Source organism: Heptranchias perlo, chromosome 19, assembly GCF_035084215.1.
Source record: "Heptranchias perlo isolate sHepPer1 chromosome 19, sHepPer1.hap1, whole genome shotgun sequence".
Lineage (NCBI taxonomy): Eukaryota > Metazoa > Chordata > Chondrichthyes > Hexanchiformes > Hexanchidae > Heptranchias > Heptranchias perlo.
In genome coordinates this window covers 14,208,292-14,235,702 of record NC_090343.1, presented here as the reverse complement: position 1 = coordinate 14,235,702, position 27,411 = coordinate 14,208,292, and the positions used below count along the sequence as shown (strand labels likewise).

Sequence of the window (27,411 nt, the reverse complement as noted above, 5' to 3'; positions counted from 1 at the left end):
TTTGCAAATGGAATAAAGTATGGAAGGTAACCAGCAAGTAGCTAGTGGCATATTTACCCAACTGGGAGCGATTATGGATCATTTCCCAGGCAGGCCCAAAGTTGCAGCCCCTGCTGCATCGAAGGAGGTGGTTCGGCTTTCTAAGTGACGTTAGTGGAGTAGTTAGGAATGAAGGAAACCTGGCATGGTTAGTTTTTGTTGGGTTGGAAACACTGGACTTTTCTTTAAAACGGTTTTGGATATCTCAACCCAAATGTTGCAGGTTCAAGAATCTAACCTTTTGAGCAAGTTAACACATAGTGAATATATCCAGAAAAGCCAGCACTCCAGTGCTGGTCAGTCATTATGTGTTCGACAGCTGGATTGCAAATCATCTTCAGATTTTAAGCGAGCCAAACAGCAAACCCATGGGCTATTGATGCTTACAACATGGATATTTCTGACCACCTTTAATTGCACATTTTCCCAAAACAACAGAGTCTGCAGCTGCATTAGGAGTACACAGAACAAATCCACCCACCCCCTTCAGAATTTCCTTTACAGTGTTCTGCGTCCATGGGAGAGTCACAGATGATGGAGTTGTGGATGTAAGCAAGTTTTTTTTAACTTAGCGTGCATTTACAGGCATGCAGAACCCCAGTTACACTGCATGGCTCCTGCCTGACTGGGATATGATCTAAAATTGGGCTTAACCTGAAAAGTTACAACATTAGGAGACACCTATTCTTGTTTGATGTTTCCTTATGTTGTAAAGTTTCAGTTGAGACCACCTTAATAGCTTGGCAATAACTGTTTCCTTGTCAGCATATGGTTGCTTAATGCATTAGTGTGATGTTGCTCTGCTTGCTAATTTAACAGTGCCATTTCTCATCATATACATTTATTAATGTGGCATAGAAGTTTGCATGTGTGACACCTAAAGTACAATGGATGAGCCTCAAAGCTTTTATATTGAAAGAAGATATGTATTTAGCCATAATTTCTCCACGTCCAATAGTTGCACTCCACCTCCCTCCATTCCCTATATTGTAAGGAATCTTACAACACCAGGTTATAGTCCAACAATTTTATTTTAAAATCACAAGCTTTCGGAGATTATCCCCTTCGTCAGGTGAATGAGTGGAAGGTTCTCAAATCGCATATCTTATATTAGGCTGGGACAGCATCACACCAATCAAAAGGTGTCGTTGTTGTTCAAACAGGCCAGTCACGGAGAACAGCACGTCCCAGTACACTGGATATACATTGTGTCAATTACACAGACAGAAAGAAAGAGACCCTAATGGCAGAGAGAGAGAGAATATTAAAACACTTAATTTTTTTTTTCCCTTTTTGCTGGTGGGGTTACGTGTAGCGTGACATGAACCCAAGATCCCGGTTGAGGCCATCCTCATGGGTGCGGAACTTGGCTATCAACTTCTGCTCGACGATTTTGCGTTGTCGTGTGTCTCGAAGGCCGCCTTGGAGAACGCTGACCCGCAGATCGATGGCTGAATGACCTTGACTGCTGAAGTGTTCCCCGACTGGGAGGGAACCCTCCTGTCTGGCGATTGTTGCGCGGTGTCCGTTCATCCATTGTCGCAGTGTCTGCATGGTCTCGCCAATGTACCATGCTCCGGGGCATCCTTTCCTGCAACGTATGAGGTAGACAACGTTGGCCGAGTCACAGGAGTATGAACCATGTACCTGGTGGGTGGTGTCCTCTCGTGTGATGGTGGTATCCGTGTCGATGATCTGGCATGTCTTGCAGAGGTTGCCGTGGCAGGTTTGTGTGGTGTCGTGGACGCTGTTCTCCTGAAAACTACACATAACTTTTTTTTTCCCTTTTTGCTGGAGGGGTTACATGTAGCGTGACATGAACCCAAGATCCCGGTTGAGGCCATCCTCATGGGTGCGGAACTTGGCTATCAACTTCTGCTCAACGATTTTGCGTTGTCGTGTGTAACCCCACCAGCAAAAAGGGAAAAAAAAGTTATGTGTTTTAATATTCTCTCTCTCTGCCATTTGGGTCTCTTTCTTTCTGTCTGTGTAATTGGCACAATGTATATCCAGTGTACTGGGACGTGCTGTTTTCCGTGACTGGCCTGTTTGAACAACAACGACACCGTTTGATTGGTGTGATGCTGTCCCAGCCTAATATAAGATATGCGATTTGAGAATCTTTCACTCATTCACCTGACGAAGGGGATAATCTCCGAAAGCTTGTGATTTTAAAATAAAATTGTTGGACTATAACCTGGTGTTGTAAGATTCCTTACATTTAACCCTATCAGGATACCCTTCTATTTCTTTCTCCCTCATGTGCTTATCTAGCTTCCCCTTAAATGCATCTTTGCTATTTGCCTTACAATTACTCCTTGTGGTAGCACGTTCCACATTCTTACCACTCTTTGGGTAAAGTCGTTTCTACTGAATTCCCTATTGGATTTATTAGCGACTATTTTATATTTATGACCTCTAGTTTTGGACTCCGCGACAAGTGAAAACATTTTCTCTACATCTGCCCTATGAAACCCTATCGTTATCTTAAAGACCTCTATCAGGTCACCCCTCAGCCTTCTCTTTTCTAGAGAAAAGAGCCGCAGCCTGTTCAGCCTTTCTTGATGAGGATATCCTCTCTGTTCTGGTATCATCTTTGTGAATCTTTTTTGCACCCTCTCCAATGCCTCTATATCCTTTCTATAATATGGAGATCCGAACTGTGCACTGTACTCCAAGTGTATTGGTCCTTCCTCCCTAGTAACCTCAGTGATGTTATTAGCATATATATATTTTAAAACACGGACTAAACAAAGCAAAAAAAAAGTTAAAGTTTGTTCAGAATTCTTTGTAATTATTTGATTTTTTTTAAAAAGGGGACTTTTGTGGTGAAGTTCGCTCTTCAATTTTAGCAAGTCTCCTCCCACATTACTGACTGTGATTTAATTGTGGGTTATATAAAAAGTAAAATTAAACAAGTAAAGTGGATCATTTTCTTCTTGTGCAAATTCAATATAAAAATTACCATGGGAATTTTAGTCATTTCATTTGTACACCACTTTCCAAATAGTTTGGTGTGGTTTTCCCACCCTATCTCTAAAGTCGTCCTCTCTATCTGGGAAGATAGGAAAGCCTGGACTGTGGCTATATCCCCCAGATGCTGTCTGTGCCATTGCCTGGAGGCAACCCACGCAAATAATGTGGGAAAAGACCCCTTTCTTCCCAGGAGACCTAGCCAAAACTCACCTTCTAGGTCAGCTGAAGGCAGAATGTGGTTTGTGGTGGAGCCTGGGATTCAAACTCTAATTCCCTCGCTGATACACCCTTACTGAAATTCTAGTACCCAGGTTAAAATGCGACACCCCTTTTGGGTGAATACTTTGCACATATCTGTTGATACCGTAGTGATAATACACTTTAATGGTATTAACCTTCTGTGGTTTCCAAAAGTATACTTGAATGGCAACTAATAATTATAACTGAGCACAATGGCTAATATATATAATATGTAAAACTGTGCTGTTATGGCTTCTCAAAAGTTACGTTTGTAAACTGAATTAAATGGTGATTGGAGTAAAAACAGCTGGGATTTAATTAATGTGACAACAGGGAAAACAGCTGTAAAGCAGATGATTGTAAATGGGCTGTCAAAGTTCACATAATTGGCAGTTACAGGAAACAGGCACTTCCTGGAGAGTAATTGCAAGGTGCAGAAAAGTCCCACGGTTCATTTAAAAAGTGAATTATGAATTATTATGTTTGGACCTCCAGAGATCCATTGATAATGTGATCTGACAGCGGGCTGAAGGTGCAGTGACACCACTTATGTAAGGCTACACAATGCACTGGGAATCTTAACAAGTGAATCTGCGAACTTCAGAGGTATCAAAACCCAACTAAAGAACTGTCTTTGTTGGCGCTTCCTGAGGCAGTATCCCTGGAGTAGCAGTACAAGCAGCTATTGTGGAGACTTTGCCACATCATTTTTTCTGGTTCAGCTTGCCTGAACAAGCCAACAGTGCGTTTTCTACTTGTTGCTCTGTACAGATCTTCGCCAGTGATCAAAGAAGGTCCAGCAGCTAGAAATTGTAATTCATTTATTTATCTGTTACGCTGTGGAATCCACCCTACAATGGAAATGGAGCAGATTCCAACACACCAGCACCCCCACATATTACAGATCTGCCTGTAATTGAAGTGGTTCCATTATATAAACATGCCATTATTAAGAGCGATGGGCACCAGAAACATGTAAATTGAGTTTAACTTTTTTTTAACGGTAGCGCAGCTTAAAATAAGAAGAAAACATTTTCATTGTTCTGTAGAGGATCTAATAAAGTTATAATGAATGATCCAGAAGCTGTCATGAGAGAATATGAACAAAGAGTTGATTAAAACAGGACGTTTGAGTCAACTCACTCTTCCCATTCCAAGCGAGAAACAGCCAGATTATTCACTACAACCATCGGTAGATAAATCCCACTAGATTCAAAATCCAAGAGCATTTAGGGATTCCATGCTATATGAATTATAGTCTACCTGCTCACTGATTGGGTTTCTGATTAATTCCATCTTTTTTTGTTGACAAGGTTAAAAATGTGCAGTGACTCTTGTTTAGGCCTTTGTCAAGGTACTGTGTGTGTGCCTTTTTCTAATGTGCACAGCAAGAGCAGAAGCATGTACTAGACTGTTCAAAATGCCCGTGGTTCCATAATGTAGTATTGGGAATTAAATATTCTTATATATTTGTATTAACAGGCATGACCCAAACACTGCATGAGCCTGGAGTCTATATTGACTAAGAGCACAAGTTCACTTCAGTTGAAGTTAGTTTGATGCCAGAATGAGTCTGGTTTATAAAACAGTGATGTCAGCCTTAACTTTGGTGGTAACACTGTAATTAAAACAAAGTGCCTCAAATAGAGTATCTCGTGACGAGGCATTTTCTCCCCCCTCTATTCTGTTCACGGTGTAAATGCAAACGGCTGCTTCTGGTAGCATGAGTTGATGCTGGCCGCCATTTATTCTGGCCACAGGCAAACTGGGTACCAACAATATGGTTTGTGTATTGTTGGCTTGAACAAACCGACCTCCAGCATCGGTGAAAGTTTGCGGCCAGAAAATCCAAGTTGCGACTGGAGCTTTTAACCAACTGCAGTGAACGTAGGAACAGCAGTGGGCCATTCAGCCCCTCCACCCTGCAGTGGGTTATGTTGAAAAATTTAAATATTTTAATCAACGATACCTAATTAAACTTAATAAACCCATCTGATCTGATTCCAAAAATGGAGGTTTGCACTGTTCAGAAATATTTTTTAGTGCCAGTCATGCTGAAATCAGTGTGCTGCCAATTTTTGTGACAGCAGTGCTTACTCGACAGTATAATCCCCACTGCATTTATCGGGCACGTTCGTGCTAACGCGATTTGCCCGCTATATGCAGTGGACGGTAAAACCATAATATGTTAAAAGTGCAAACAGCTGATTGAAGCTGCCTGATGATGTGACTTTGCCTGAAATCAGTCGAGCGTTTAAATCTGTAAGTACTGAACTGAACAAAATAGCCGACGCGCATAATACGTTTTAAGCGGCGCCTTTGCAATAGACGCCTATGGTACTGGCAAAAGGTTAGCGCCATTTGCCCGATATAGGCAGTTATCCGGGATCAGCGGGACGGTCTAAGTGCTCGGGCCTGTACGTATGAAAATGTCAGTCCTGTCTGTGAACATTAATCAAATGTTTATTTTGTCAAAAATTGGAACAGTGGATGGTAAATCTTTTGTAAAAGTAGAATTAGCTTAGCTCCCCGCCCCCTTGCTAAACTACCTGGCATGGACAATGCCGCCAGAGTTCATTTTTTTCTTGTGTGCAGTGCATGATGATGCTTTCATGTCAGGACACTACATACTAGGCAGGTGGTCAGAGCTGAGACTTGGGGCATGATTTTAACCTCGAAAAATGGGTGGGTTGGGGCGGGGGGGATTAAAAATTGCAAACCCGCCCATTTCCAGTTTTCACAGGGGCGAGATGAGGGGCGGGCAACCAATCCGCTCTCAGGAGGCGGGTTGGTCATTAAAACCTTTCAAGGAGGCTGCGGCTTCCACTTTTTCAGGTTTTGTGATTTTAGTCTCTGGGGGCCGGGATTCCCAGGCCTTCTCCTTCACGTCACGTGAGAGGAGGTGAGGAGGCCTGAAACAGCAGGTAAGGGGCCTCTATAGCACAGCTTGTGGGCCCAGAGGAGCAGGAGTGCTTCCCCCAGGCCCAGTAAGACTACCTGCAGCGGCCCCCCACCCCCACAACAATCACGACCCCCCCACCAACGATCGCGACCCCCGTGATGAGCCCCGATCCTGACCCCCCCCCCCCCTTTGGTGACTAACCACCGCCCCCGCCCCCCCACCCTGTGACTGACCCTTGATTTCCCCCCCTCTGATGACTAATTCCCAATGACTAACTCCCCCCCCGGATGACTGACCCCTGATGACTGACCCCCTCCCCCCCTCCCGATAACTAAACTCGCCCTCACCCCTAGTTTCTCCCATGTACCCCCCCCCCCCCCCTCCCGATCCCCTTCCCAGCTCCAGGCTTAAATTATGCCCTTGAAGTGAAATCACAAATTAGGTGCATGAGATGCTCTTTTGTTCTATACTGCTGCAGCTTCATTTACAATATCTGTAAATGTTTATGGACCATTCAATTCAAAGTGTGTATCTCTTTGAGATGGGTGTGGCAGTAAAGAGCCAGACATTACAGGCTTTTGAAGTGAGGCACAGTTAGCTTCATTGTACCTTTAAAGATGCTTGTTTAAGTTGAGCCTTTTAACCTCCTCCCTACCGCACACCGCCCCCCCTCCCACCAAGAACATTGGACTTTAAGGTGCAGTGTTTTTCAAATGTCACTGGTAACACCTTTGTTTGTTTCCAAAGCAAAGATGAAACACTAATCATTCAGCTTGTCTGGAAAATGAAACCTGAACAGAAAGTCTTTGATTATGAACAGATGTTTAAGTATAAACTTTAAAGCTCACACAGCTTCCCCTTAAGTTGTAATTGAGAAAATAAAATGGAGCTCAGCTCTCACATAAATACCGTTTTTATATAGTGCCGTATCTATGACTTTAGTTTGTCCTCACCCTTCCATAATGTGTACCATTTGCATCTGTACAAATGTAGGAGTGCAGACTGTTTGTGTGTTTACTAAGGTGCTGAAGAGTTCCATTCATCATCTCGGCAGAACTAGTTACTTTACTGCTTTAGTGAGCTGAAGAGTAAAATGATTCACTTGGTGCAGAGCATTGCTTAACAGGCGTACGGATGAAAGAATCGGGCAGAAGATCAGCAGAAATTAATCAATGGAAAATTAGGAACACCACAAGTCGGGCATGCTAACCTCCACATCTGTTTCTCTAATCTGCTGCCATTGAGTGAGGCTTCATGCCTGGAACTATTGCTTGGCAAATAATTAGATGAGTAGAGGTGGTTAAGGCTGAATAGCTATTGGGTTTTCCATTCCCATAGTAGTCTCATTTCAAAAAGATTTATGCAGTATTGCCTCATAGTGACCAGATACCTTTATCACACAGTATTTACAAAGCACAAATCAACATCTAGTGACAGAAAATTGATGCAGCAACTGTGGTAATCACAGCCATCTCTTATTCAAACTCTTTGATTTCTTTTTCTGTGCTGAGATAAACCCAACTAATTATCTTTGCTTGACTTACCTTAGATTTTCCACTGTTCCGAATGAGATCAGTTTCTAGAATCTAAATGAGGGCAATAGTTTACAGGTCTGCAAATATTAAATGCTGACAATTTGTACTTAAGCAACACACAGTGAAAGCACAGAATTAAGAACTTGACTTTTTTTTTGGCCTCACGCATGAAAACCCATCATCATTCTTAATAGTCTCCAAACCAAGATAATGAAAAATCCACATAGGTAGAGTCTCTGTCTGCCCTATATGAAATGTGCATTCTCTCTCTTTAGGGATGCACCTCATTTACCTAAATCCAGAAAGCTTAAGCACAGTTTGGCAAGCACCAAGGTATAGACAGCTAAAACCATGCAGCTTACCAGCACAGAGTATTGGTTAGCTTTCTGTTTGTCCAATTGAGACCACCCTACCTGTTAGGGCATTGGCTTGCAGGGTTATCACCAACTGAGTTGGAAGATTCCCAGCCTCAGTGATAGGCTTAGCTCTCCAAGTCTCTCCAAGTTGGCTGATCAATCATCAACAGTGTCATGCACAACTACAGACCTGCTTGGCTCAGGTATTGCCATGGAGGATTGACATGTTTACGATTCTCCATTTACAGGTGCGTCATTTTGGAGCCAGTTCATCCCCAAAGAGACACCGTTTACCACTACCCCTCCCCCTCCATACATCACCAAAGGGAAGTCAATAGTTGGTCACTAGACAGTTGACAAGTGTGGGCTTAAGCCCTTGCTAAGTAGATATCAGGAACTCCTCACAAGCAGCATAGTGAGAAACACAACCAGCCATAACATTTGTGAGTGGATTGCCACCACACTGCTGACATAAAACTGGGCACAAGAAAATTCAAGGGCAAGAAAAGGCCATACATCCCATTGAAGCTCATTCTTCTAGTACCTCAAATCTCTTAACAGTAACCAGCTACATTTTGGATATCCCTTATATTTTTGCTTTCACAATACCACCTGGCAAATTATTCCATCCATTTACGTTCCTGTGAAGTTGAGCAATTTGTCATTATTACTTAGCAACTGACTTCACAGTGAGGAAGGAAGAAACTCAGTTGAGACATTAAACTAGGCCCTGTCTGCCTATTGCGGTGGTTTAGGTGAACACTAGATCTTTACTCCACTATCCATGGGATCTTCCATGGATAGTGGAGTAACCCACATAACAACAATAACTACACAATGGAATTCATTCAATATGAAGCGCTTTGGGTCATTACTGAGACGTGTGATAAAGTGCTATATAAATACAAGTTCCTTCGTATTTCTAAAATTTTTATTTAATGTTGTTGCCCAATGACTTGATGCTGTATTCAACACCTTACAATAATTAACAGTGGAAGAAGCTCAGCAGTTTATTGATGTGTAAGTAACTCTAAATCACTTCTATCTCATATTCCCAGACTTCAATGTGATTGTCAACACAACACCTGTGGAAGTTCATGTGATCAGTGTTGCCCTGGATACAATCAGCTATCTTGGAAACCAGCTACAATAGACAGTGCCAACGAATGTGAACGTAAGTACTTGTATGGGATTTTAGTATCCCAAAAATTGTGTATTTAAAAACGCTGACTGTCACCTCACCTCTTGGGAAGGTTCTTACATAATTCCGTGGAAGAGAAGGGATATTACATTGTCACTGGTGTGAAGTCCTATGTTATCCCAGTCTCCATTAGGGATAAAACACACAACTATCTAGGTCGGAGATGATTGCTTTAACTTCGAAATCAACTCTTCCCCACCCCCGCCAGCCCCATCCCCTCAACTCAGCAAGTGTAGCGATGGATTTCATGTGTACATTTTCTTTTCTTTACAATTTTTTTCACAAAACACTCTCTCTTTATAATCATAGCATTATTGCTTTCTCAATCTGTGTCTTTAGCTCTTTCCCGTCATCACTGCCTCACTGAGCCACTTCCCACCAGGTGGAGCCCACCTCCTTGTCATGTTTGTAGGTGGCACTGTTGGTGAGGTCATTCATAGTTCAGAGTTTTTTAGCTTTGTTGATTATTTTGCTTTCAGTTGAGAACATTAATCTTGTTCCTACCTGTTCTACCTGTTTGAGTGTCTGATAAAAAGGCCTGCCGCTGCTTTTTGTGCTTGTGTTTATTCTGTACAAATAAATAAGCGGATATATACAGCCATGTGAATGCAATGGATTTGCTTTATACATCCTCATGTTTTAATTGCCTGTTCACTTGTTTTGTTGTTGAGATTCATTAACTTATCAGTAAAGTCAGCAGATATTCTAGTAACTAACCTGAGTGAGCATTAACCTGCAAAGCAAGTAGTTATTATTAGTGAAGGGATTAGTTATTAATGGTTTGTCAGTTAAACAGATCGGTTACCAGCTTCACCATTAAATTACTTTAGTTAAAATAAACTAAGGAAATTTTTTAAAATGGTACATTGCACGCAGAAATAAAGCCCTTTAAAATCCAATAAATTGCTTTCCCTTTGTGTTTTTTTTAATAATCTGTGAACCCAAGGGGCACAAGTTATAAATCAGCACAATGTTTTGCCAACCAACATGCCATACCCAATATGATTGATTTCAACCTATAATGTTTTACCATGGATCTTACATCATAATGGAGAGAGATATGGTTCACATTTTTCTCAATAACCTGTGAAAATCCTGAACTGTGCCGGACAGCTCCCAAATAACACCCATTAAATGGGAGCAATGCAGAGGAATAATGGATGCTAACATCCTTTGCTCCTGAATAGTACTGCGCACAAACTTCCTCTACAGCTTTCTGGTGTTGATACCTGACTGTACTTGAAGAGGGTGCAGTAATGTAAAGTCATGTCAGAGACCTTTGCACTCAAACCTCAACTAATAGCACCGGGTGCAGTTCAGGGGCAAACTGCACCCAGAAAAACCTGGTGCTACTGCACCCAAAAATGCCTTATAGGTGTTGTCTTAAGGGACAGGCTGGTACTGCCAAGAAAGGTCTTTATTTTTGGCCTCTTGCCTATGCAATTGCTCCATGCTAACTGGAATAAAAATAGAAGTCTCACAGTCAATCCAGCTCCCTCCTCATTCCTTACCCCCATTAATAATACCATTCCACCTCCTACTGCTTGTCACAATGATGCAACCTCTTATCAGGTTCCTCCAAAATAGACTGTTGAGGCATCCAGCTGCTGGGAATGTTGCTGCCATCCCACCCATGGCACAACTGCACACAGGAACAGAGCCTTTAAGTAATCAAAAAGACCACTAACGTGCAAGTCACAACTTTCATCATGCATGCATTAATTAAAACACTTACCATTCTTCATCAGATGGTGTCCAGATAATAATTCTGTCCCATTACTTTAAAAAAAATAATGCTGACTCTCCCAACTATCCCTGTCCCTTTAATGGTGTTGGTGCCTTTAAGGTTCCGGATTTGCTCAGATTTCCACTTTTGTTTTATGGCCTGCACCCAGTACGAACATACGAATTAAGAGCAGGAGTAGGTGATTCGGCCACTGGAGCCTGCTCTGCCATTTGATAAGATCATGGCTGACCTGATTGTGACCTCAACCCTACTGTCCCGTTTACCTAATATAACCTTTGACTCCGTTGTTAATCAGGAATCCACCTAACTCAGCTTTAAAAATATTCTATGACCCTGCCTCCACCGCTCTCTGAGGAAGGGAGGTCTACAGACTCACGACCCTCTGAGAGAAAAAATTTCTCCTCATCTCCTTCTTAAATGGGAGATCCCTTATTTTGAAACTGTGTCCCCTAGTTCTAGCCTCTCCCACAAGGGGAAACATCCCCTCAGCATCTACCCCTTCAAGTTCCCTCAGGATCTAATATGTTTCAATAAGATCACCTCTCATTCTTCTAAACTCCAATGTATACAGGCCCAACTTGTCCAACCATTCCTCATAAGATAACCCCGTCATCCCAAGAATCAGTCGAGTGAACCTTCTCTGAACCGCCTCCAAAGCAATTATGTCCTTTCTTAAATAAGGAGACAAAACTGCACACAGTATTCCAGATGTGGTCTCACCAATGCCCTGTACAATTGTAGCAATAACTGCAGCAATGTCCCCTTGCAATAAATGACAACATTCCATTTGCCTTCCTAATGACTTGCTGTAACTGCACACTAACTTTTTGTGATTCATGTACTAGGACTCCCAGATCCCTCTACCTCAGAGTTCTGCAATCTCTCTCCATTTAAATAATATACTGCTTTTCGATTCCTCCTGCCAAAGTGGAAAAGTTCACATTTTCCCATATTATACTCCATCTGCCAAATTTTTGCCCACTCCCTTAACCTATCTATATCCCTTTGCAGGCTCCTTATGTCCTCTTCACAACTTACTTTCCTACCGACCTTTGTGTCATCAGTAAATTTAGTAACCATACATTTAGTCCATTCATCCAAGTCATTGATATTCATAGTGTGCCCCTGTGAGTGCCAAGTACGTGGTCCTCATATTTAAATTAGGCCTGGTCGGAAGTTTGGGCTTTATGGCCATGCTCCGTGCAGAGTCCACTTCTGATGCACTGCGTTCACAGTGCTCCTGTAAGGGCCATAATTATATATTTTTTTAAGTTGGCAGAATTTGTATTTTTATTAGTACTTAATTTTGTCCTGTATTATTTTTCTTTGCCGAAGATAACTAGTCAGATGTGAATAAGTTCTGGTCAAGGTGAAGTTTGAGCTAAGTACCAATCCTCCCCCTTTCATTTACATTGTAATTGGCATAGAATTACATAGAATTTACAGCACAGAAACAGGGCATTCGACCCACCTGGTCTATCCCGGTGTTTATGCTCGACATGAGCCTTCTCCCGCTCTACCTCATCTAACCCAGCAGCATATCCTTCCATTCCTTTCTCCCTTATGTACTTATCCAGCTTCCCTTTGTAGTGGTGTAAATGATAGTATGGGGGGGTCAAAATGCGGTTGTTGAATTGGCAAGTTAAAATCTGAAAGAGCAGGTTTTCCTATAGGTAGGCTAAGGTTTTACAAGGCAGAGTACGGGTCTTCAAGAAGGCACAAGTGTCAGGGTATGTTTACTCTTTCTGAATAATACAGGTTGAGCCTCTACCATTCTGGTAGAGCTTACTTAGTATTTCCTTTACAAATCAAAACTGTCCTGCACTTAACAAGATTGCCAACGCCAAATTTCCTCAAACTTTCCCCAATCTGCTACTTCGGGCTCAATTAATAATTGTGAAAGTTGATTTCCCAGCAAATAGAATTTTAGTCTTTTTTGGGAGTGGTTTGCAGGATTGTTCCAGGTTGCTTTTTTGAGAGGACTTCACTGTAGCTGGGTTGGTATTAGTGAGACCTAAAACCACTTTAATGAGTGAACTGCACCACTGGGGTAGATTTTCACCTTCACTGCCTGGGTGGTAAAATGGCAGAGTGGATTGCTTGCCATTTATATAACCCAAATGATTTTCATTCCACTGATTTCAAAGAATTGAAAATCGGGTTCTATAAAGAGTGGGCAATCCGCTCTGCTGGACTACCCCATCCTTTTTTTCTAATAGTCTAAGAAAATACGGCTTTAGATATAACATGTGATTTTGTTACATTCTACATTTGAAATTAGCGATAACCTAAGCCACTGGAATAGGTTAGTCATTGTATGCAATGAAAAATGGCCTTTTTTTAAAAACTGGGAGTCAGTTGTGCACTTTAGCTTATCAGGTGCATGGATGTTGGACTTTCTGTAGGATTCAGCCTGAGTTAATGAATCATTCATCTTTTAACATAACTATTATTCATCCCGTAGCCTGCAATTGCCACGGCCACGCATTTAAATGTGTGTATGACCCTGCGGTCGAACAACGTCAAGGGAGCTTGAATAGCCATGGCCGCTTTGAAGGAGGTGGCGTCTGTATTAATTGTCAGGTAAGTACCTGCATTTTATACAGACTGTACTTGCGATTGATTCTGTTCTTGCAAATGAGGTCTTTGTGTGAAAGTTTAGCAGCTAACTTATGTTCTTATCGGAGAGCGGGCAGGAAATTGGACATGAATTTAGATTTGAGGTTAGGATCAGATCAGCCATGATCTTATTAAATGGTGGAGCAGGCTCGAAGGGCCGATTGGCCTACTCCTGCTCCTATTTCTTATGTTCTTATGTTCTAACCACAGATGGTTCAAGTCATTAACATTTTGTTAAGATGAGTTTTTAATACAAATTCATTCACTGCATGCTTTTGACAAACTAACTTCAAATAAACACAAACACTCTACCATTAAAAGGGACGGTGTTCCAATCATAATTATGGAAGGCAGACGAGTGAGGTTGAAAATTTGAACTCTGGCAAAGTTCAAAATGGCCCGACAGCTCAATATGTTGGGACACCACATTGCTGTGCCACAGCAATGGGGACACGCCAGATCCCAGTCCCAGATTCACTGCTACACGGATTCATGGATGGCAGCCCAGTGCCATCCTACAAAGACAAGAAAAAAAACTGGAAGGAGAGTCATCCTCAGGCTGCTCACACACTCCTCTTACTTGTCCATATAGAGTAGCATTCATGGAGACTGGCTGCAGGATATTTGTAGCCCAGGAAAACCAACACTGGGTCGGAAAGTCAACAATAAAGCTCTATCTTCAAAGTTCAAGACAAATTGAGAGGTAGCCAGGCAATGCTTGTTGCATAAGGCACTAGAAGGACCAACTCTGAGCGTGAATCAGCACCTCAAGAGTGGAGGCAAAATTAGAGAAGAACCCTCCCCACCCCCCCCAAAATTCCTTTCCCTATGACAGCCATTTTCTACAACGCTCTGCTGTTAAATGCATGCACAATAACACTTCAATTGTTAAATTATCTCCTGCTTTATCTTCAAGCACAACACTGCTGGGGTCAACTGCGAGCATTGTGTGCACGGATATTATCGGCCACCCAATGTGCCAGCTGATTCTATGGATGCTTGCATTCGTAAGTTTTATTAATTACATGATTTGTTTATAATATTTCTTGGGGGGAGGGGGTGGGAAACTAACACTTGGAACTGATGTGTACCATGTTGTTCCAGCTTGTAATTGCAATTCCGAGTTCACGGAAGATGCCTGTGAGGATAACACAGGCCGTTGTTACTGCAAGTACAATTACGCTGGTGAGAACTGTAACCGCTGTGCTGACGGATACTATGACTTCCCCAACTGTTACCGTAAGTATTAGGTATACAGGACGTAGTCTTTTATTTTAACTATTGAGATTTACAGAATGTAATCAAAATGTTTTCTGTTTGAGGCAGCATTTTAAGGTGGAGCTGAATGAATGTGGTGTGTTTTGGGAGCCCACACGAGACTGAGCCACACTGGCTCATGGTGCAAATGCATATAAAGGATCAGATGGGCCCTCCTCCCTCACCAGACACAACCCCCTCTCCCAGCACCTGTACAATGATTATACACAGTTTGGTTCAGCCCAGTTTGGACTTCCGATTCCCATTCGAGTGTTTTTCCAGGTTTTGCACTGACCTCAGATGGCCTCTTTAATACCCCCTTTACAATACAGGATGTCCTCTGATAGAAAGAAATAACTTTCATTTATTTAGCGCCTTTCATAACCTCAAGATGTCCCAAAGTGTTTCACAGCCAATTAGGTATTTTTGAAGTGTAATCACTACTGTCATTTAGCAAAGTGCGGCAGCCAATTTTCACGCAGCAAGATCCCACAAACAGCAATAAGATAACGACCATGTTACCTGGTTTTCATAGTGTTGGTTGAGGGATAAATGCTGGCTAGGATACTAAGACAACTCCGCTGCTCTTCAAAAGGTGTCACACGATCTTTTACGTCCATCTCAATGTGCAGATGGGGCCTCGGTTTAACGTCTCATCCAACAGATGGCTCCTCTAACGATACAGCACTCCCCTGGTACTGCACTGAAGTGTCAGCCTAGACTATGTGCTCACATCTGTGCAACGAGGTTCAAACTCGTGACCTTCGGACTCAGAAGTGAGAGTGCTACCACTGAGGAAAGGCTGACACCTGATGGCAGTAAGCCCCCTCTGGAGCAGGGGTTTCATCTCCTGTCTCTTACCAGAAATGCCAGCGGTGGCACGCGTTGTTGAGTATATTATTCTGGTTCTGGATGCAGACCAGCTGAATGAGACTTTGGATAAAATGAACCTGTGCAGATTTTGAGATTTTTCAGTTGTGGAATCAGGCCCTCAGTATAAATGGGAACCAACACAACCTCATGAAGCATTTCCAATGGAAACTGTTCCATGACATAAAAGGGGCACAAATATATCTGTGCTGTAGGAATGCAAGAGTGGCATTCACAGTGTGTTGGACTGATGCAGCAACAGTGCAGGCATTTTTTTTTTTTTTATTCGTTCACGGGATGTGGGCGTCGCTGGCAAGGCCGGCATTTATTGCCCATCCCTAATTGCCCTCGAGAAGGTGGTGGTGAGCCGCCTTCTTGAACCGCTGCAGTCCGTGTGGTGAAGGTTCTCCCACAGTGCTGTTAGGAAGGGAGTTCCAGGATTTTGACCCAGCGACAATGAAGGAACGGCGATATATTTCCAAGTCGGGATGGTGTGTGACTTGGAGGGGAACGTGCAGGTGGTGTTGTTCCCATGCGCCTGCTGCCCTTGTCCTTCTAGGTGGTAGAGGTCGCGGGTTTGGGAGGTGCTGTCGAAGAAGCCTTGGCGAGTTGCTGCAGTGCATCCTGTGGATGGTGCACACTGCAGCCACAGTGCGCCGGTGGTGAAGGGAGTGAATGTTTAGGGTGGTGGATGGGGTGCCAATCAAGCGGGCTGCTTTATCTTGGATGGTGTCGAGCTTCTTGAGTGTTGTTGGAGCTGCACTCATCCAGGCAAGTGGAGAGTATTCCATCACACTCCTGACTTGTGCCTTGTAGATGGTGGAAAGGCTTTGGGGAGTCAGGAGGTGAGTCACTCGCCGCAGAATACCCAGCCTCTGACCTGCTCTCGTAGCCACAGTATTTATATGGCTGGTCCAGTTCAGTTTCTGGTCAATGGTGACCCCCAGGATGTTGATGGTGGGGGATTCGGCGATGGTAATGCCATTGAATGTCAAGGGGAGGTGGTTAGACTCTCTCTTGTTGGAGATGGTCATTGCCTGGCACTTATCTGGCGCGAATGTTACTTGCCACTTATCAGCCCAAGCCTGGATGTTGTCCAGGTCTTGCTGCATGCAGGCTCAGACTGCTTCATTATCTGAGGGGTTGCGAATGGAACTGAACACTGTGCAGTCATCAGCGAACATCCCCATTTCTGACCTTATGATGGAGGGAAGGTCATTGATGAAGCAGCTGAAGATGGTTGGGCCTAAGCAAGGCATGCGGCATACCTTGCTTAGTTAGATAACGGGGAGGCATCTTATTTCTATGCACATTAAGACTGGTTGAAAATAAAAATAGCTGACAATGATTTAATATTTCTTTCCTTGCACCAAGCACCTGTCTCAGCCAAGAATTCGGGCAGGAGGCCTGTTCTTGAACCTCAGCAAATGGCAATTTGTAACCAGGTTTTAGAAGGAACACAAAAAGAGCACACTTTTGCTTACTGTGTTTTTTTTATCGTCATTACGCTGAGGATAGACTTTAAACCTCTGGTTACAAACCAAACATCAAGTTGAATTGGGTCTTTTATAAAGAAAAGACTTTTAATAAGTTTTTAAAAATAAATTTGTTAGAAACTGAGCTTCTGTCCTGCAATTTAATTTAAACAGATGAGTGCGTTTTAGGCTGTATTTTGATCAGAAGATTTGTTCATTAAACCATTAAACATTCCACTCACCTTGTGTGTTTGTTCAACAGCTTTGCCAGTAGATCCCACACAAGCCACAGGGGCTCTGATTCATGTCGGAAAAATAATAAGTAAGTCACGAGACTTTCAAGGTGTAAAATGTCTCGGGTACTTTGTTTAAATCTCCATACAATATTGCAGCTTTAATTATGTTTTATACACCGATGATGAGAAGGTGACTGTGGAACGATTACAAAGTGGTAGTCACACTTGTTTCAGGGAGATTGATCATGTGTTACGTGAGGGCTTTCTCTTCTGCCTCTACCCCAAGCTGAAATGTCTCCTCTTGGACAGCTGCAGAGAGATTCAAGTGAATTGAGTTCTTGCTGCTTTAATCATGCCCCATTACTGCTTATGTGTGCGTATAAGCCGTGTGGGTTTAGGGAAGAGAATGGGAATGTCGTCATTGCTCTACAGTCATCAAGAGCTGTGTGTGAGCGGGAGAAAGAAAGGGGAGGAGTAAATCCTTGCGATTCTTTAGTTCTAGGCGTGCCTGACATCACTAAATGCAAAAGTAGAGATGGTTTGACTTCCTAGTGCTGTTAACTGAATAATGAATCCATTATTAAGGAAGTAGTAGAAGGAAATTTGGAGGCTCATAATACAATCAAGGAGAGTCAACATGGTTTTATGAAGGGGAAATCAGGTCTGACAAATTTATTAGAGTTCTTTGAGGAAGTAACGGGCAGGGTGGATAAAGGGGAACCAATGGATGCAGCACATTTGATAAGGTGCCACATAAACGATTACTGCACAAGATAAGACCTCATGGTGTTGGGGGTAATATACTGGCATGGATAGAGGATTGGCTAACTAAAGAGTTGGGATAAAAGGTAATTTTCAAAATGGCAATCTGTAACTAGTGGGGTGCTGCAGGGCTCAATGCTGGGGCCTCAACTATTGGGAGGAAAAATAAAAAAGCAAAATATTATTTGAATGGAGAAATACTACAAAATGCTGCAGTACAGAGGGATCTGGATGTCCTCGTACATGAAACACAAAAAGTCAACATACAGGTGCAGCAGGTAATCTGGAAGGCAAACGGAATATTGGCCTTTATTTCTAGAGTATAAAAGCAGGGAAGTCATGCTACAACTATACAGGGTGCTGGTGAGACCACACCTGGAGTACTGCGTACAGTTCTGGTGCCCTTATTTAAGGAAGGACTTTCTTGCATTGGAGGCAGTTCAGAGAAGGTTCACTAGGTCGATTCCGGGTATGGAAGTCATTAGAGGAAAGATTGAACAGGTTGGGTCTATACTCATTGGAGTTTAGAAGAATGAGAGGAGATCTAATTGAAACATACAAGATTCTGAGGGGACTCTAAAGCTAGGGAGTAGTTTCAGAATAAGGGGTTGCCCGTTTAAGACAGAAATGAGGAAGAATTTCTTCTCCCAGAGGATCGTGAATCTTTAGAATTCTTTACCCCAAAAAGCTGTGGAGGCTGAGTCATTGAATACATTCAAGGCTGAGTTAGACTAATTTTTGATCAGCAAGGGAATCAAAGGATATGGGGAAAGGGCGGGAAAGTGGAGTTGAGGTAAAAATCAGATCAGCCATGATCTCATTAAATGGCGGAGCAGGCTCGAGGGGCCGAATGGCCTACTCCTGCTCCTATCTCTTATGGTCTCTTATGGTATAACTATACCCAATGAGCAGAAATAGATGAATCACCAACATTTACTTGTATTAGGCGGGGAGCAACATCCCAACTGACCGCTAAAATCAAAAATATAATTGATTTCTGCAACAATTTATTTGCTGATCAGGACCTGATAGAGAAATAGATCAGTGATACCCAATGGTTTACAGTAATTCAATAAGTCATGTTCTGCTTTTATTACGTGGGAGTTTGCAATTTTTACCGGTGTTTTGGGGATTTTATTCCACAATTCCATCCGTTTATAACTAGGAGTTCATAAAGAATTAGTTGAGGGTTTATAGTAACTGAATAAATCAAATTCTGCTTTAATTACATGGGATTGTGGGATTTTCCATGATTTTTTACCAGTTTGGGAATAGTATTCCATAATTCTGTCCATTTTTTCCACACAAGTTGCAAATCAGTAAACTTGGTTATTTCTGTTGCAGCTTTTTTCCAATTGTCTTCTCTTCTCTCTCGACTCTTGCTGTAGTTCACAGGCATTGGCAGTACCTGAGCCAAGCATCCATTCTTCGTGTGTGGGCCTAGACACTGAGTATCAGTGGACTATTCAGCAGTGGTAGTCACCACAACTGAGTCCAAACCTGTCCTCACCAATATGTGTCCACAAACTTGCACTTTATAGCACAGCTCGCTGAATAGCCATCAGGAGCAGGAACCCGAGCTGATTTTGTCTCCCTAACCCAGGAGTGCTGAGGCCATTTAAAGACCCCAACTGTTCCTTTGGCTGAAATCAAATAACTCTGCTCAGAACTGGAATTGAACCTGGGAGCTTATGGCCTGTATAGCTCAGTATTACACTGGGCACTAAATTTATTTACTGGGGGACCTCATTTTATTTTAAAGAAAGATTTTCCAAAGGACAGTATGTCATACAATTATTACTCTTAACTTGTTGTAGTAGCAGATTATTGAAATGAGGCTATGCACATGTGAATGTGCAACACTCAGCATTAAATTAGCCACTCAACAGGACTGAACAATGATTCTGTTAAGAGGAGTGAGATTGTGATTTTTGGATGTTCTGATTCTCTCCACTTGTACACACGGCCGTACTGCTATGTTTCTTTTTACGTTAGACTGTGACTGCAGTGCAGCGGGAACCGAGAACAACGACTGTCAGCCAGACCTGCGCACAGGACGCTGCAGCTGCAAACCAAACTTTACAGGCCGCTTCTGTAATCAGTGCATGCCTCGCCACTTCGGAGCTAACTGTCAGCGTAAGTTACTCCTGCGGTCAAAGGAGCATTCCATCCTACGCTGTGCTACCACTTACTGTTACGTCCCACTCTAGTCTGCGCCTGAGCTTTTGGGTAGGTAAATCCAAAATGGGAAATAATGAAGAGGGAACCTTCCACAGCAATGAAGGAAACAAAATAGCTTTGTCCTACCCTCAAATCCAGGGCTATGTCAGGATGATGTTGCTGTTTCTCTGAGCATCCCTCCCTTCCACCCCTGTAACCTTAATAATACGCAGAGAGTTTTCTCAGTGTCAACCTGCACTGAGCACTTCGGGTCACTTTTAGAATAGCACTGCCTTACTCTCCAGAGCCCAGATCTATGGAACCATAAGGTGTTCAGATAGGAAGTACCAATTGTATTGAATACCTTAAGAACACCAAAAATTATAGAATCGTAGAATCTTACAGCGCAGAAGGAGGCCATTCGGCCCATCGTGCCTGTGCCGGCCCTTTGAAAGAGCTATCCAAATTAGTCCCACTCCCCTTCAATAGAATTTAAATAAATAAATAATTTTAATAAATAATTGAATTACACATGTTGAATGTTAGACTTTTTTCAAGTCTTTTCACGTTACATACTCCTTCGTTTTTTAAGAACCCGTGTCAGCATCGTTCTGACCTCTTTCACCTGAGAGGGTGGCACTTTACAACGGCCTTTATTACCATTACGTAATGATTAGCTTGAGGAGTGGATTGGTGGATAAGATAATTGTTTCCATGTCTCATTCCAATATGTCTGGAGATGGGACACTCCACTCCCATGAAATGCACAGTCTAGTTGCCTGGCTGATAATCAGCAAAATGGGCACTGGGAAGATAGCTTGGCTAATGAGTCATCAGTGTTGGGGCCCAACTTTTTCAAACCATTACCATTAGGAAGTTTAGGCTTCCCTGTGCTGTGACAGTTTGATTATCCCATGCACTCTGTAATTACCTTTATTTTATGATTGTAGCATGTCGCTGTTCAGGCCCAGGGGTTGCTGACGGGAGCTGCAATGAAGAGACTGGACAGTGTTTCTGTCGTCAAGGATTTGAAGGTTTCTACTGCGACCAGTGTGCCCCAGGCTACTTCAACTACCCACTCTGCCAACGTGAGTTAGTGCTTGGGTTTCCAAATTGTAGAATTCTGTACAGAGTGAAGAATATAGGAAAAAATTGAAATAAATCTTCCATCATTCAGGTTTTAAAATTTATCTTCAATGCTGAATATTAATCTAAACCTTTGTTTGGAATACTGACAATAAACAAAACTAAAAATATACATTACTATCAGCAAAATATATAAGAACATTACCATTTTCAACATGTCAAGAGCACCCAGTGGAAAATTGCATAGACCACTTGTTAAATAGTTTCAGAACAAAATTAATAATTGTGAGTGGTTTTCCTTTTTACAAATCAGAGATTACATGTACAATTAACTAGCTATAAATGAAGATTCACAGATAGAGAAAGAATTTGCATTTATAAAGTGCCTTTTATGTCCTCAAGGCAAGCCAAAGCACTTCATAGCCAATGAATTACTTTTGAAGTGCAAATGACAGTCATATTGTTCGATTTGAACATATTCACCATGGGGTTTATAATCCAATGGCGGTTGCCAGAAAATCAGGTGGGGTTACCTAGGGTCTACAACACACCCAAGCGTCCAGCACGCTTTACGCAAGGTCTATTAGGTCCCCCTCCCCCCACAAATAATATTAAAATTGGGTGCAACCTCATAATGCAATGGCGTGCTTGAACTGCATTCTAGCCATACAATGACCAAAGGGGAGTTCCTTATTTAAAAAAGAAAAAATATCAGCATCCCTTCTCACTACCCCGCCCCGAACACTACCTCGACTTTTTGTACCCAGTGCCTCTTCTTCCCTCCCCATCCCCCATTGCCGCCAACTGGAAAATCCTCCTGGTGCTGAATGGGCAGCCAGCATCCCTTCACTTGGCTGCTGGCGCCTGAAGTTCTGGTTCCAGCACATCCTGAATGGTGCAGCTAGAATGCCAGCTAATTATTCAAATGAGCTTACCTTGTGTTAGCAATCTCAATCCAAAACCAGGGGCATGATTTTATCTCGGAAAAACAGGGCGGTGGGGGGTGGGGGGGGGGTACAGTAAAAATTTTAAAAATCTAAAACCTGCCTCCAACCTGCCCATTTCCGGTTTTAATGGAGGTGGGACAAGGGGCGGGCAACCAACTCGCTCTCAGAAGGCGGGCTGGTAACAAAGCTTTCAAGGAGGCTGCGGGCCTCCATTTTAACAGCTTTTTGTTTTTTACCCCTATGTTTGCCTGCATAACAACAGTCACTGCACTTCAAAGTAATTCATTGTATGTGAAGCACTTTCAGACTTTTCCGAGACATGTAGTAGTAAATTGTTATATAAATACAAGTCTTTCCTTTTTTTTAAAGACTGTTTTCTTAACTTATTTATTTAGAAAACTCAGTTGCGCCAACTCTGTTTAAAGTTACTTCTGTCCAAGGCTGTGGGCCTAAAACTGACTGCTGAGAAATGTGAGGTTCAGTCCTTGTCCTACTTAATTCCCAGATTACAAATGCCAGCTGGAAAGTGGATAAAACAGATAGAGCACTGGAAATCAGCTCCCAAGAAAACATTTTCAAAGTGTAACTTTTATCTTTTCTTCCCTCCACCTTCTTGCAGTGTGCAGCTGCAGCATTGCCGGGAGCTTTCCTGAGGTTTGTGATCACTCTGGGCGTTGTCTCTGCAAGGCGGAATTCGATGGAGCTCGCTGTGACCAGTGTGCTGTTGGTTTCCACTCCTACCCACGTTGTCACGGTTAGGATTCTACATTCCCCAACATAAATGGCTTTAGTATTTTCTGTAAAATTTCACACGGCGGATTTGAGCTGGCAAGCACGGTGCTGTCTGCTGTGGAAATCTGTTCTTTGTTTCAGATGAGCTGTTTTTGCCCAGTTTCTAGACAGTGATGCCATGATAAGTATTGGACTTAAGAACATAAGAACATAAGAAATAGGAGCAGGAGTAGGCCAATCGGCCCCTTGAGCCTGCTCCGCTATTCAATAAGATCATGGCTGATCTGATCCTAACCTCAAATCTAAATTCATGTCCAATTTCCTGCCCGCTCCCCATAACCCCTACTTCCCTTTACTTCCAGGAAACTGTCTACATCATTAAATAAATTTAAAACAGAAATAGCTAATTTATTCAATGATATAGCTCTATTATAATTAAGGGAAACAAAATAGCAGGTGAATGCTCCCAAGGCTGCTCACCCTTCTCAAGTTCCAAAAGTATATTTTATGGGGCAGAGAATTACAAGAAAACAAAAAAAATTGAAGTTCAATGTACACACGTGAATATGGCAAAAACAAAATAAATTGGGTGGCTCCTTAAATCATAAATAAGTTGAAGATAAGAGTTGCCCATAACACAATATACTGCTTAGCATCTCTCAATTTCGGTCTTGAAGGAGGGTCTTATCAAAGAGCTGAGAGCAAGGGCAGAGACACCTAGTACCAGGCCTGCTGCAATCTTCAACATCTGGAGAAGTCTCTTGAGAACTTTCAAATGGGTGCGGCTCTATAGTTGGGCGCTGGACGGCTATATGTCCTGTGTTACATTTACTTGGTTGCATTGTTGGTATATTTGATATTGAGGCCTAGAAATTCGATGGTGCCCATTTGCGAGCTCAGTAGCATTCCTGCCCCTCCCGGCCCCACAAAAATAAATTAAAACTGATCTTCAGGGTTCCTCCATCTGAAACCAGTGTGCTGTTGGTTTCCATTCCTACCATGCGGAGTGCATGCTCCGCCCAGTTGAGTCCTAAATCGCCAATCGAGCTCCTGTCTATGTCATAGGAATCAGATTTGCATATTAAAAGGACGTACTGCCTGACTGTGGTGGGTGCCCTGGCCGCCCAACAATCGGCCCTTGGCGGTAAGTCATACCCCACCATGTTTGGGGCCCCAGTGCCCAGTTTCTGCTGGATGGAAGGCCTCAAAATCTCCCTCCAGAGCTGAAAATTGGAACGCCATTAAATAAATTAAGCACAGCTTAAATAAAAGCCGAAAATGCTGGAAACACCCAGCAGGTCGGGCAGCGTCAGTAGAGAAAGGAAAAAGGTTAATGTTTCAGGTCTATGACCCGTCATCTGGTGAACAGCTTATGAAGAGGAACAGAGCAAGGGAAAAAGGAGGCGGGGGAGAAAAATGACCACATACACAAGAAAAGAAAAAGAATGATCTGTAAAGTGATTAGATGGAGAACAGGAGATGATTAAATGACAGAAGTGATAATAGCATGAGAGGAAAGGAGGCACAATGAGAGAAATTAGATAAATAAAAGGTATATACGCGAGAGGATGTGTGAATGGTTAAAGCAGAATAGCAGAGGGGGAGGGAAACATGGAAAAACTGGCTCCAGTGGCCTAGAAGTGTGGTGGAGGAAGAAGACAGGTAGACACTAGGGGTGCACGCCACCCGACTGGCCATGATCAATAGGGGATCCCCATCCCAAGCATCAACCCACAGCCTCCCTCATCCCCGGAAACGCTGTACACCCCTCCTATTTTACACTGCTTAATGTCTTTTTCAACATTGCATCTTTTTGCTTCAGCTCGACTAACTTCAGACTGTTTTGCATTCCTTTTACTAGCTTGTTCCTGTGATAATCGTGGATCAGTGGACAATCTCTGTGGATCTACAGGCCAGTGCCAGTGTCATCCCAGCTACTCGGGCCCCACGTGCAACCAGTGTGCACCAGGTTTCTATGGACACCCCGGCTGCACACGTGAGGAACTTAATTGAAGTGCATGTTAAATATTGTTTTCACGTCTCAGCATCTTGCTGATACGAGGTGAACCAGATATGTCAGCTCAGAAACTGAACTTACAAAGCCCCGTATCAGAAGTATAAAACCCATGAAGGTGCTTTAGGCCTGGTTAGTGGAGTACAGTAAACGCTGCTAAAAACAACGACTGGGAACATGCAGAACTCCCATGTAACTGTCTTTGTTCCATGTTCATTTTTGGAAAATTTATGCTACCAACTAACACTTTCCAAAAATGCAACTCTTTCCTTTACCTTACCCCCACAATACCATAAAACTCCTTAACTTTCAGACTGCCACTATTCTAAATATGCTCTCCACAAACTTGTGTCTCTGCTTTAGTCTGTAGGACCTTTCCCTCACTTGCTGAATTTGAAGCAGAGGGTTGAAACCTTCCAGCATTAGGTAAATTTCACAAATATCTCCCCTTGCAACCATGTTGCAAGACTACAAATTCGAACAAGCTTTGTGACAAATTATTAAAAACTCTTAATTTTTATCTCATTTAATTGGAATTGAAGGCTATGCTGATAGGGTTAGACGAAGAGGAGTGGGAGGAGGCTTGTGTGGAGCACCAGCATGGATCAGTTGGGCCAAATGGTCTGTTTCTGTGCTGTACGTTCTATGTAATTCTATGTGTGAGGCATTGTCCTTTTTGGTTGGGATTGTTGCTGTTTTGGGAGCGAACTGTGCTAGATCCCAGTGTCCGTTGATGGAATTGGTGATGCTATGCCATTATTATACTTTACAAACAAGGTTGGAAAGTTATACCAAAACCTTTTATAATAGAGGTAAGGCCCTTTTAATATTCCACAGCATATTATTTGTACAGCATCTTTCAAATAATGAAACTTCACAAGCATTTTACAGGGAGAGCGGTGGACAGCAAGCAGGAAGGTGGAGGATAGCTAGGGGAGGTGACTGAGTCAGAGCTAAAGAGGTAAGTTTTGAGGAGGCTTTTGAAGGTGGGAGAGAGGTAACAAGACAAAGAGGTTTAGACAGAGAATTCAAGAGTACATGAGGCCATGGTTGAAGGCTTTTGTTACCACTGGTGGTGTGCAGTGTAGGGGAGAAGGGGCATGGGTGGGGAGGAGGGAGGCGGGTTGGGTAACACACACTAGGCCTGGAGGGTGCTTGCTGGGGTTTAGGGCTGCAAAAGATTGCAGAGGAAATATCGAGTGATGTAGTTACCTGACGCATCAGTAACAAAACCATCTAAGAACACATTCCCAGTTAGTAGGTGCACCAGCTCTAGACTGACATTAGTCCAATTCTAACCATAGTTAAACAAACTGGGGGGAATTCTGCAGCTTTACTCCTAGACAGTAGCAAAATGGTTGTCCCATTTCCAAAGAAATGAATGCATGCATTTTAAAACTCTTTTTACAGGCCTCCTTAATATTTCAGTAATATTGCAATGGCTGAATATTTGTGAGTGCACATTTCAAAAATGTTTTAGTTTCTGTGACGAGATGGTTTTCTTCCTGATGTACTTGGAAACTACATATCCTGCACCAGAGTCCAGACAGTAAAGTATTAAAAGTTCTGTGTCCATTTTTTAAATGGGAGAGAGTCCCCAAGGTTTTGCAGCATGTAGCACTGTGCATGGAACAAATTAGAATCGTTGACCAATTGATTATTTATTGCAGCCTGTCGGTGCACCTTAGAAGGCTCGTATATTAACTCTTGTGACCAAGAAACGGGGAGATGTAGCTGTCGCCCCTATGTGACAGGGCTGCATTGTGACACGTGTGTCGAAGGAGCTTACGGCTTTCCTAATTGTCGAGGTAAGAGATTTAATGGCCTTCTGTTGCACTCTTGAATTGTAAACAATTTTACAACACCAAGTTATAGTCCAGCAATTTTATTTTAAATTCACAAGCTTTCGGAGGCTTCCTCCTTCCTCAGGTGAACGTTGTTGGATTGAGCATTGTCTCGCTGAAGTAGGAAAAAATGAATTCATAACGAGAAAAATAATCAGAGGATCATATCGTTTATCCAGGTCTCGTGTGGTGACCTGATAGATGATGGATTTCTGAGCACACCTTGGATGTATTATTTTTTAGCCTGTAGTAATCAAACAACAAAGTACTGTTTGTTATGAGAAATACAGTGACCGACTTTTGCTGCGATAATAATTCAATAATATCAAGAGCATATGTAATTGCCCTCACTATGAAATTACATCGTGGGATATTAGCATACCAGGGCTTAATGTATTCGTCCAAAATGTTCC

The 27,411-nt window shown here is 42.6% G+C and overlaps 1 protein-coding gene across 2 annotated transcripts in view; it reads left to right on the top strand.

Annotated features, from left to right (window-relative positions):
• lama5 (laminin, alpha 5) overlaps nucleotides 1–27,411 on the top strand; it is a 247,530-nt gene that overhangs the window by 103,638 nt on the left and 116,481 nt on the right. For both annotated transcript variants that reach the window (XM_068000366.1, XM_068000365.1), the window contains exons 7-16: nucleotides 9,107–9,222; nucleotides 13,461–13,579; nucleotides 14,532–14,622; nucleotides 14,720–14,854; nucleotides 17,480–17,539; nucleotides 20,211–20,351; nucleotides 21,326–21,463; nucleotides 23,028–23,162; nucleotides 25,002–25,136; nucleotides 26,825–26,962. In XM_068000366.1, the coding sequence (XP_067856467.1) occupies nucleotides 9,107–9,222; nucleotides 13,461–13,579; nucleotides 14,532–14,622; nucleotides 14,720–14,854; nucleotides 17,480–17,539; nucleotides 20,211–20,351; nucleotides 21,326–21,463; nucleotides 23,028–23,162; nucleotides 25,002–25,136; nucleotides 26,825–26,962 (1,208 nt within the window). The remainder of the gene's footprint in view (nucleotides 1–9,106; nucleotides 9,223–13,460; nucleotides 13,580–14,531; nucleotides 14,623–14,719; nucleotides 14,855–17,479; nucleotides 17,540–20,210; nucleotides 20,352–21,325; nucleotides 21,464–23,027; nucleotides 23,163–25,001; nucleotides 25,137–26,824; nucleotides 26,963–27,411) is intronic.